Below are 12,548 nucleotides of genomic sequence, written 5' to 3'. Positions count from 1 at the left end.
TAGGTAATGTATAGAAGACTGGTGTGATTGGATTTTTTAAATTAGAAAATCTCTCTGTTTATCAGTGATCACACCCGTTCAAAGGCTGAATTCATAATATGTGCAATTTTTCTACCACCCCAGGTGTAGGATTCTGTGGTACAACAGTGTAGTTCGACCAGTCAGAAAGCTGGCGAATGATTTCATCCCTATAGTTAGTCTTGTTTATTACAGCTACTGTTCCCCCTTTATCTGCTGGTTTGATAATCCAATCCTTGTTGGATTCAATGTCCTTAAGGACCTCTCTTTCAGCCCTAGTAAAGTTGGTATTCCTAGGTGGTGTAGTTGTCTTTCTGGACTAGAGTAATGAAAGTTTCAATGGTATGATTCATCGGCGGCGGGTTGAATCTTCTTTTATTTCTACAATCTGTAGTTAATAAGTGAAATGCAGTGTCCTCTTCAACATCACTATTTGGGACTCTACCAGTACTAGGGAACTTAGCAAAATGTCCTTTCAAACATAATAAACGGAAAAACCTGGCAAGATCTATATCTAATTCAAGTTGGTCCATGAATACTGTCGGGACAAAGGAAAGTCCTTTGTTGAGGACCTTGGTCTGTTGCGGGGAAAGGGGGATGTCAGAAATATTCACCACTAATGTCATGATTGTGTCTGCACCCCTCCTTCACTCTCCCTTGTCCTGTGGTGCTTGCGTCCTGCCTGTCACGTCGGCCTTGACCATTCCCTGGCCTCTTCTGTTCTAAAAAAGAGGCGGCTCCTCTGGACGAGTCGCTTTTGGTCATATCGTTCTGATTGAGTTGGCGTGAACTTCGAGTGAATGGTCTCTGTGATCTCCATTGTCGATCTCCCTTGTTTGAATCTCTCCATTGCCAGGAGTAAACTCGCCCCTGTGCATAGTCTTTGGCGTCTCTCTCAAAATTTTCATCCTCTTATGCCCTGCAATTTCCCTACTGTATGTGGCTATATTCTCATCTAGCTAGTAATTGTTCTAATAAACAGGTATATTTTGGAGAAGCAATTGTTGCTGCCCATCAATCTGGGAAGGGTTTACAGTCCATCATTCTACAGTGAGAAAGATTATTCAAAAGTGGAAAACATTCAAGACAGTTGCCAATCTTCCCAGGAGTGGACATCCCAGCAAATTCATCCCAATATCAGCCCGTGCAATGCTCAGAGAAATTGCAAAAAACCCAAGAGTTACATCTCAGACTCTACAGGCCTCAGTTAGCATGTTAAATGTTAAAGTTCATGACAGTACAATTAGAAAAAGATTGAACAAGTATGGTTTGTTTGGAAGGGTTGCCAGGAGAAAGCCTCTTCTCTCTAAAAAGAACATGGCAGCACGGCTAAGGTTTGCAAAGTTGCATCTGAACAAACAATGTCCTTTGGACAGACGAGACCAAAGTGGAGATGTTTGGCCATAATGCACAGCGCCACGTTTGGCGAAAACCAAACACAGCATATCAGCACAAACACCTCATACCAACTGTCAAGCACAGTGGTGGAGGGGTGATGATTTGGGCTTGTTTTGCAGCCACAGGACCTGGGAACCTTGCAGTCATTGAGTCGACCATGAACTCCTCTGTATACCAAAGTATTCTAGAGTCAAATGTGAGGCCATCTGTCCGACAGCTAAAGCTTGGCCGAAATTGGGTCATGCAACAGGACAATGATCGCAAGCACACGAGCAAATCTACAACAGAATGGCTGAAAAAGAAAAGAATCCAGGTGTTGCAATGGCCCAGTCAAAGTCCAGACCTCAACCCGATTGAAATGCTGTGGCGGCACCTTAAGAGGGCTGTGCATAAACAAATGCCCACAAACCTCAATTAACTGAAGCAACGTTGTAAAGAAAAACTCCTCCACAACGATGTAAGAGACTGATAAAGTCATACAGAAAACGATTACTTCAAGTTATTGCTGCTAAAGGTGGTTCTACAAGCTATTGAATCATAAGGTGTACTTGGTTTTTCACACATGGCTTCTCCATTTTGGCTTTATTTTTGTTAAATAAATCATGACACAGTGTAATATGTCACGTGTTGTTGTTCATCTGAGGTTGTATTTACCTAAATTTAAGACCTGCAAAGGAACAGATGATTGTTATTATGTCCTTATATGTAAAACCATAGAATTCAAAGAGGGTGTACTTTCTTTTTCACACACCAGTATGTATACTTCATATCCGCTATACTCACGACGGCTGCATCGAGGTGATCAAAGTCCACAGATAATCCAACGGGGTATGTAATGAACAGCTGGTGGGGGTATCTGCACTGTGGAGGATAGATAAATACCTCCATAGCCCCCGATCCACGTTGAAGCTCTACCTCCGTGTCTGTGTGTTCGCTGCTCAGCGTATAATTGCTTGTAATGCCGTCTCTTCTGGAACCGGATGGTGCATGTCCTGTGCAGCGGTACCTGCTAGCCTGTAGAGCAGCACTCCAATCACGAAGAATACCGAAAATGACCAAAGATTGGTTGAGCAGCAACCCAGCGGAAAAGCACAATCAACTCACCGGGCGTTAACAAAAAATATAAAAGATTTATTGAGTCACATATTAAAAAACATACTGTGGACAAAACAGGGAAAACTCATTTTCTCCACTCAGTCTGGGAAGGTAAATGGTAGTCCGAGGACTTGCCATTCATCCCAGGAAGTGAGTGCTCAGTCTAAACCTTCTGCCCAAATGCTCTTCACACCTCTGGCATCCTCCGAGGCTTTCATGTCCGATGTCTGGGTAGACACAGTGGCACCAAGCTGGTAGCCCAGTGATTCACCCAGAACATCGGTCCGGACCTAGCTCATATACCGTGCACAAGCGTATACACACTTTAAACATGCTGTTTAATAAATTATATACTTTATACCTTTCTAAATCTTATGGTTATGGGGAATAGAATAAGAATCTTGCACTTTATGCCTACTAGCCATGTTCCCCACACACTATACCGGACTTAGCTTTAATACTCCTTGCAACCTTATGTATGGTTGGAGTACCCCCAGAACCCCTATACTGGATTCTGGGTGAGCTGGGCATTAACTGAGCATCCCCTCTTAAACTAGGGACCCCTTTACCTTTCCAGGGAAACTACACATCCCTATGCCCCATTTACCTTTGTAGTATGTGTTGAAGCAGGGAATCCTAGCTGTGAGTCGTGCAAGCATTTTCAAGGGGAGATTTTACCGGAGCAATGTGTCTCAATGTATCTGAGAATCCGACCTGGTTCCCGTGTACATTTTTGGGGTCTCCAGCAACTCTGGAACCCGGCTAGCTAGACACATTCTGACAATACTTTCTCCATAATACCCCCTTGAAACTCATAGCCTTGCAATCTCTGCTTGCTGGCACTTCTGGAAAGGTAAAAACACATTATTTATTGTCGCATAATTTTATACTATGCATTTACAATCACTGGGGTCAAGAGATGACACTCCCGAACCCCAATAAATGGATCAGAGGTAACCAAACAGGCTTAACCTTTATTAGTGAGCCTGGTTACCCCCTCACAATCACAGCCATGCTCTCTGTACAGGAGCCCACGGTGCCAGAGATACCGATCCAACCCACTCCTGCACAGAATCTTTTCTAGTCGCCCGATAGACGTCACTCGACCCGCGTCATTGAGTGATCGTCAGATGTATTCGGGAACGGAGCAGATGAGAACAAAGTAACACAAGTAAGCCCGCCTTAACTTCATTGACACAAGTCCCTGGCTGGTCTGGTTCTCTTATATGCTACTCTTTCCAAACCATTTACAAGTATTTGTTTCCAATCTTGATGACGGTCACATAAAACTCCTTTACACACTAAGAGGTTCTGGCTCCCAAGAAGTGTGCATTCCCCATGAACAGACATGCCTCACTATGTTCTGTAGACAAAAAGTTAAAGGTAATTATCATTAACAGATTAAAGGTTTTTTTAAAAACAAAACAAAACAAATGACATCAATGAAAAGAAAGTCTAGATCCACCCAGGTATGAATGGATAAGTGGAAATAACACTTAGAATGTGTCCCCATATCTTCGTACATACCTCTCAACACGCCCTCATTGCGAGAGAGTACACCTAATTGACTTATATTCTTATAAAGACCACGCACAATCTTAAAAATCGGAATCTCCCTCTTAAATCTAATTTACCCCCAAAGATTTGTAGTGGATGTTACCGTGTTAATATATAGAACAGACAAATAATTGATTCCTGATTTATCTGCATGTTCTTTTTTGTATTGCTGTGTTACAGAAACGATCTGATAAGCGTTTTTGCATTGACCTTTTTAAATTCCGTATGACACTCATTTACACCTGTATATCTAGTCTTACTAGATTGTAATTCTTGTATAAATACGACATGCTAAATCTGCCTAAAAAAGTGACCTTTGTGGTCCTGAAATCTTGCACTCTTTTTAACCACAAGTTAACTATCAAAGGCATCACTTCTACCTTACTTTTCTTTCTCCAAGTTAAATATAAAAAGGGTATTAGTCAAGAGAGAAATTTCTGAGGTCAATAAGTGATTTTTTCCCCCCTAATATGAAATATCATTGGCAAATGTTTCACTGTTTTTTTTTTCTTTTTTGCCTTCTTCTGCGTCAATATAAATATACGATGGGTATCGCACCCGATAAGTATTTGACAAACATGGAACGTGATGGATATGTGTGTATGTGGATAATCTACTGTATTACGTAACTATAGTGAACAAATCAATTAACCCCTTTTCTGCCAAAGAGGCCAGTAACATATTGCTCTGCAATGTGCTGCTGATTCCTCATGCAGCAAAGGGGCTAAAGCAGCAATCCTTCCAAACAAGCCCCCATTTTGTTGCAGAATGGGACCTGGGGCATCCACAGGAGTTAAACTGAGATACTTACAGATTAAGTTACTGGTCTTACTTACGCTAGAATTGAAATGGCGGTCACACAGGAAGCAGTCACTAATAAAGTTGCAGCATTCTATTGGCCTACGGGACTGCAAGTTTGGCAGCCATTCTTCCCTTGAATGAAATAGCAAAACTGATAAATTCCCTGTTAAGACATCTCGGGAACCAGGGGTCCCCAGAGTGGAAAATATTGTGGAACAGCTGCAGGTGACCCTTCCCACCTCGCCTGGTTACCATGCAATAATAAGAAAAGAAAAAACAGCCGGGATTGTTGCTTTACGAGGCATAACTCTATATATATTGGGTAAAGGGTGCAATACCAGCAGATTTTGATATTGTACAGTAAGTGTAATATGTTTAAAATAGCTACACTGCCCCGACACTGGTGCAAGCCCTGGTCCAACTCTGATACCCTCGGGGCCGAGGGCCGGTGCGCCCTACCCGCCACAATCCCTTCCCCCTCCCCCACCCCCCCCCTCTTTTCCCCATGTCGTTCCCAACTATCCACCCGTCCCTCGTCATCCCCTCTCTTTTCACTACTGAAAGTAGGAAAAAAGGTTTATTGTGTGTCTCAGAGTTCCTCACTGCCATGTGGCTGTACTTCACAACGATTTGTTATGTTATGCTGTGAATGTCATATTAATATCCACATGTATGTATGTATTTTAAAAGACGCCAATAAAGGAAAAAAATATTAAAAAATAAATAAAAAATAGCTACACTGTAATTTGAACATGTAATATTTATTCTGGCATGTCTGACTGTGAAGGTGTTATCTTCATATATCTAATTAAAAAAATATATGTTCAAAATAGTTTCTCTGCCATTTTTTATGTTGAAGATTGTAAAATAAATCCTAAAAGCCTTAACAGTGAAAGAACAATAACAAGCATCGCAGAATACAGTATACAATACATGCCGCTCACAATGTAACAGAGGAAATGCTGCAGCTAGCTGTTGTCAACCATTTACCTTGCAGAACTTGCAAGGTAACCTCTAGCTTCTCAAGAGTTCCAGTGGCCAGACTAATGGCCCATCGTATTAACACAGCGGGGGTCCCTGCTGTGTGAATCCTACCGGGCTTCACCTGTCACTCCTAAAAGGAGCAAACAAAAAATCTGCTACAAATAAAAGTTTTTTAAGTAAACCGATGGGCAATCACAAATGTGGCAAATGTGTGATGTGTCAATATATGTCCCAAGAAAAAGTTTTCAAAGACCATCAGACAGGAATAGAATATAAAATAAATCAATTCATTACATGCCAAACGACACATTTAGTGTATATAATAGATTGCCCATGCAAAAAATATTATATTGGTAAAACCATCCGCCCTCTAAAAATAAGGATTGGAGAACACATTAATGGTATCAAAAATGTAAAACGTAATATAGAGTCTGGGAGGAAGGTACATAATTTAGCCATGCACTTTTTAGAGCAACATAATGGTGAAATAAAGGGTTTACACTTTAGAGGTTTGGAGGTCGTAGAAAGAGATATTAGGAAGGGTAATAGAGAACTAAAATTACTCCAAAGAGAACAGTATTGGATTTATACTTTGAAAAGCAAAATCCCTGGTGGCCTTAATGAGATGATAGAATTAAATCCTTTTCTTAAATAATTAATAATAAAATGAAATTACAATAAAATCATCAACACATATTTTAGGTATGAATATAGTTTTTAGATGTGGAATTTTAGATTTTTAATTTTATTTCTATTTTAATATTGGTATGTACCATTGGGAGATTTATGCTAGCAAAAGGTCTAACTGTACAAGTACATAATATGCATCATTAGGGATCAAAAACGGATATCTATCTAATTAAATCTATATTATTGATTGTAATATTGGTATATGTGTATAGGTAGACATGCATTTGTAAATTTTATATTAGGTATTATTACATTTTCTATGTGTAAGTATGTTCAGTGTTTTTATATGTATAATATATGTCCTCTAGTCACATTCACCATTGGGAAGTATTTTAAAAGTATGTTTTGACACATGTGCATTGTGTGGTGGCTAATTAGGTGGTGACCTATATAAGACCACCTCCTGCAATACCCTAATACCTCCTGACGAAGCGCTATACTGCGCGAAACGCGTAGAGGGTTGTTTCAATACCTATATGTTGCACTCCTGGGTAGGAGTGCATCTTTTAGCACAGTAGAATCTCCCTAATTCTGTTTTTTGCTGGTACTCCCCCGTGAGTCCTGAGTAGCTGGTGCTATTGCTGTAGCCGTTGCCACGGCCAGAGAGAGCCCGCCTATTGCTCGGTCGTAACACTTCCGGTTCCGGGTCAGGGACCCTGTGTGACTGAAGCAGTGTGTGCAGTTAGGACGGGGGTAACCCACTAGTTGCAGACCAGATTCCTGTGGGAGGATCTACATGTTGCTGTTTTATTAATTGTAAGTAATTCTGTGCTTCTGTTTTTTGTAATAAATTGAACCTATCTCACCCTGGTTTTTTCTTTCTCTGCGCTCCACCTCCCATCTCTTTTTTTTTACCTGTCTGTAAGAGACGCGCAGTCAGAGATAGACTGAATCAGTCACTCTATCTTCGTGCCCCTAACAGGCGATCGCAGGGCTTTTATTTTATTTTCATTACACAGTATTGTAGCATGGGGTCTCCGGAGCTGAACCGCTTTGATTTCAGGTCCGGGGACCCCCTACTTCCCGAGATACAGACCATGGTATCGGTTGCCGGTATCCCCGCAATGTGAAAATCCTCCACGTCACGTGACCCTGGGATTTAAATTCCGCAGGGGGATACCGGCACCCCATACTGTGGCCTGTATCTCGGGAAGTAGGGGTTCCCCGAGGCTGAAATCAACGTGGCTCAGCTCAGAAAAACCTCTGCTCCCGGTTAGCCGCTAAGGTAATGAAGCTGCTTTTATTTTAATCACACACTATTGTAGCAGGGGGTCTCCGGAGCTGAACAGCATTGATTTCAGGTCTGCTTCCTGAGTTACAGGCCCCGTTATGGGATGCCAGTATGCCTCTGGTTTGTTGAAATCCCCTGATCACGTGGGCTGTGGTCGCTGGGATACCGGCTCCCCATAACGGGGCCTGTAACTCGGGAAGCAGGGGGTCCCCGGACCTGAAATCAACATCGTTCAGCTCCGGAGACCCCCTGCTACAATACTGTTTCTATTCAAATGACTGGGACAAAAGCTTCTTCAGAAAGGCAAGCAGGACATCACAGGTCCATGAAATATTTGCAATAATGGTTACTTTACAAGATGAATGTGACATTGTCTTCCTTAAAACAATTCAGGTAGCTTGTTGGGGATTTATTTATTTGTTTTTTCTTTAGGCGGGGGGGGGAGTTCTTAAAATAGTTATTCGATGCTCCCAATGAGATCAACCTTGCTGCTTCCATTGCCAGGGGCCACCCTAGTAGCCTCTAAATTGACCCACAATACTACCAGTTGAGAACAATGTAGCAGCCAGTTCATAATTGCAAAAAACTTCCAATATGGCCTCCGGGTCACCAATAAAAATCCTCAATGTCTATTGGTGAAGCCAGCTGCCATATTTGTTTTTTTTTTAAGCAAGAAGCTGCAAAACATTAAACTTGAATTTTACCTACAACTGGGTGGACCCCTGAGCTGGGAGCACCACAGTTAAGATCCATGCGACCCCCTGGACCTCTTAAGGTAAAAAATAAAAAATATCATATTGGAGGGAATTGCAGCTTTAAAAATATGTAATTATTCTTAAAACAAACATTTTGCTGTTAGGGTTTCTCTGTAAAGTACTTATTAATATGGGAAATATTGTCCTCTCCCAATCTTTTTACTCCATTTTCTTTGCTTCAAATCCATCAGTTTATAATTGTCAACATCATGGATTAATATTTGAATTGGGGTTTCTTTTTCGTCAATATAAATATAGTACAGTATGTGGGAGGCGTTTAGCAATGTGGAATTTGTAGGTTTATTTTAAACGTAAATTACTATATTTCTGTATTAGAATTTAGCAGCTAATGTACATTTACTTTAAATTTAACATGAAATATGGAAGAACATATTAAAAGGAGTAGAAAAATGTTGCATGGTTGATTGTTTTAATATTAATAGAACTCATATACATCTTTATCCTTTGTTAAGTCTGCAAGAAATCAAATTAATGCCATGTCTTCAAAAAACAAACAAAGAGTTTTGAAAACAGTTTAATAATAAATAATGAGTCTCTTTTTTTTAAAGTATAAACTATAAATATACCATGCAGTCCATATAATTTAAAATAATTTACAGGCTGAGGTAGGGGTGGGGAGAAGCTGGAGTGGCATAGACGAGTGTTCATTTAGGTCCGACCTTTCCTGCTGAGCACACAGACACAGGCTGTATCGATCCGTATGAACCTCCACGCTGCTTGCTTCCCTTCCATGGTCAAAGCTTTGACAAAGGTGTGTGTAGTGGTGCAATAGGAGTTCCAATGCTTTGCATCAATTCCACGACATCCACTAGATACTGGCTTTGGGTCCCTGCATTTGGTCTCAAAAAAGTACTGCTTGAAAACACTATTGTTTATGTTCACTTCCCCCAACACAGTCACCTCCTTGCCCTTGATGTCAGTGGCTGTGGTTTTCTCCCCAACCCACATGCTGACACTGTCACATACAGAATACTCCCCCCGGTGAAGAACTGGGTGAACTGTCCTTTTAGCACGGATAGTTTTGTTGAGAGACTCCTCATCATCCAAGTACTCCAAGTTCCTCAGGTCTTCAGACAATGGAGGTGGCTGGGTGCTAAATAGGACTCTTGGAGAGCGAAATTTCCTTTTTTTGAAAAATTTAGGGTCGACTGTGACGTTGTGAAAGTTTGGATGGTTACGGCCCTCTAACTTTCCGTGAGTACGGTGAACAGACTTAGTTCGATGTGCGTGGCGTGGAATTGGAGCATGGTCTTTGGTCTTTGGAGCAGCATGTATGCTGATCAGAAATACTATAGTCAGAGTGTAGTATAACATGGACATTACTCTATCCACCTAGAATTGCAAACACAAAAAAACAATTATTCAAGTAGTCATAAGTTCCCTAAATATTGGTAATTTTGTTGGATAAACAAGCCAGTTATTATTTCTGCATACATTTTTCAGAAGGGACTACTTAAGCTTTTAAGAAGAAAATCGCAAAAGCTTCGGAAGATTTTTCATGTTAGTCTTTTACAGGTAGGCTCTTTCAGCAGGTATCTACTGTATTAATTGTATACTGTGTCCTTTGTATTCGTAGTGTAGGTACAGTAAGTAGGTACAGTACCTGCTGAATGGGTCCACCTTGACGTGGTTGCAGGCTTAACATTTTTTGGCCAAAAGATTGAACTAAGTAACCCATACTTGTGAGAAGACAAAAACATATAGAAATTAATCAAATAATTTGTCAATTTGGATGTGCATTGCGGCTTCTTTGTTTTTTGTTGTATATTTGAGGTCACTTTCCCAGTAGCACTACACTTGGCACAATTAAATATTGGCTGGCGTTTGAGATTGTGTACGAACACTTGCCAACAATAACATACATTTTACCAAGACTAAACATACTTGTATAACGCAAAGGTGAAAGACTGATCACTGCAGAAAAATAGGGCTGGAGGCTCGCATCCAACACAAAATTATTTATTTAATAATGCATAACAGCAGCAAGGCAAAAAAAAGAGGTGCTCTGACGTGTTTCTCACCCAACGGGTGCTTTATCAAAGAGTGACCCTGCTTGTGAGAGATCTCTTTAAATACCCTGACTGCTCCCTGCATTTGAGTATATTCGCGCCAAAAAAAACCCTATGGTCGGGTGATAAGAACCAGGTAAAAAGGCTACGGAAGCCTAAATGGGACAAACAACTCAACCAGGGAGCAAGTCAAAGTATAACAAAAAAAAAGGAAAAACGTGAGACAAATGGTTAAAGTGAAGAAACATAAAGAGAAAGCATATAAAAAATAATATCATTGATGATAAAATATAACTGATCTAGTAGAAACAAATACTCACAAGTGAACATATAATTACATCTACAATATAGGAATTGAAGCATAAAAATAATCAAGAGAAAAATAAATAAAAATGTGCATGGAATAAAAAACAGGAGAATACAACAACCTGAGGATAATGATGTGTGTAACACATATCCCTCTCTAATAGGAAACCACAATAGTGCATATAGTAAATTAATATTAACAAATATATATATAAAAGAGATGTTAATATTATGATAATAAAAACAATGCCTAAAGTAAGTGAAATATTATAGTTTATATATGAAACTCCTAATAATATAATATAAAATGCCAAATGAACATAAATACCAAATATGAATTAATTAATAATAATATTATAAATGTCTATAGTGAACATAATATATGAAGAACCATATTAATCTAATGAATGCAATAAATGTATATAATTATATATACATAAGGAGGAATCAGAACTCTAAATCTATATATAAAGAACCCTACTATGGAAAAAAAGGAATAACTGATGTCATAGCTAAATAGTATCTATAATGTTGTATATTTGAGGTCACTTTCCCAGTAGCACTACACTTGGCACAATTAAATATTGGCTGGCGTTTGAGATTGTGTACGAATACTTGCCAACAATAACATACATTTTACCAAGGCTAAACATACTTGTATAACATGCACAATGCAAAGCATGGCACACCACAGGGAAGACAGTGCAAAGGGTAGTGCGCCATAGGAAGCACCTGCATTTGTGCACATGCAGTCTGGTTATACGCCGTGTATACTGTAGTGCAGTGTCAAAGTATAATTAGACTGCAGTATATTCCTAACACTTAGTATAACTAGACCGCACTATACAGTACACTGATGCAGATTATAAACAGACTGCACTAAACAATGACATGGAGTATAACCTGCCTGCACTATACACCGACTGTAACCAGACTGCACTATACACCAACACTGACTATAATCTGACTGCATTATACACTGACACTGAGTATACCCAGACTGCACTCTACACTTATACAGAGCATAACAAGATCACACAAAATTAACAGTAAACAAATCAAACATAAAGAAAAAAGTAATCAATCAATTGAAAAAGCCACAAAACCACATCAAAGAATAATTCCCAAATTAAATGCTAGATCAATTAAATTAAAAAACTAAAATTAAATTAAAAAAGAAGCATTAGTAACACATAATTCATTACGACAACAATGAAGCACAGTACAAAATGAGATACGGAAAACATGACCTGGGGGGTGAAAGAGTGTGACATGGGGGTATAAGGGAAAAGTAAGATGTGAAGGGGAGGAAAAATGTGACATGTGGGGGAAAATGGGAGTGACATGTGGTGGTAAGTGGGTGGCACATGGGAGGGGAGAGGGAATGACACATGGCTAGGGGAGAGCGGGTGACATATAGGATGGGGATAAGGGGTACCATGTGGAATGTGGGTGAGGTGGAGACACATGGGGGAAGGTAATGAGTGGTGTACAGGGGTGACACAGTGGGGGAGAGTAGATGTGGTTACACAGTGGGTGAGAGTAGAGGGGTTGACACATGGTGGGAGAGATGGGGTGACATGCGGGGAATGACACATTGGGGGAGTGAAACAGAGAGAGACACGTGGTGAAAGTCTCTACCTCCTCGCTCACCACAAAGTCCTCCTTCTTTGCTTGGCCTGC

General features: G+C 40.1%; 1 protein-coding gene across 1 annotated transcript in view; it reads right to left on the bottom strand.

Moving 5' to 3' along the window:
* Positions 1–8,963: 8,963 nt before the first annotated feature.
* Positions 8,964–12,548, bottom strand: part of NGF (nerve growth factor) — a 99,165-nt gene continuing 95,580 nt past the window's right edge. Inside the window, 1 exon segment of the mRNA XM_075615386.1 lies at positions 8,964–9,882. Coding sequence (XP_075471501.1) covers positions 9,199–9,882 — 684 coding nt within the window. The 3' untranslated portion in view covers positions 8,964–9,198.

The sequence above is a fragment of the Ascaphus truei genome, chromosome 9, assembly GCF_040206685.1.
Source record: "Ascaphus truei isolate aAscTru1 chromosome 9, aAscTru1.hap1, whole genome shotgun sequence".
Lineage (NCBI taxonomy): Eukaryota > Metazoa > Chordata > Amphibia > Anura > Ascaphidae > Ascaphus > Ascaphus truei.
Note: the sequence above shows the minus strand (reverse complement) of the source record. Positions and strands in the feature narration are given on the sequence as shown.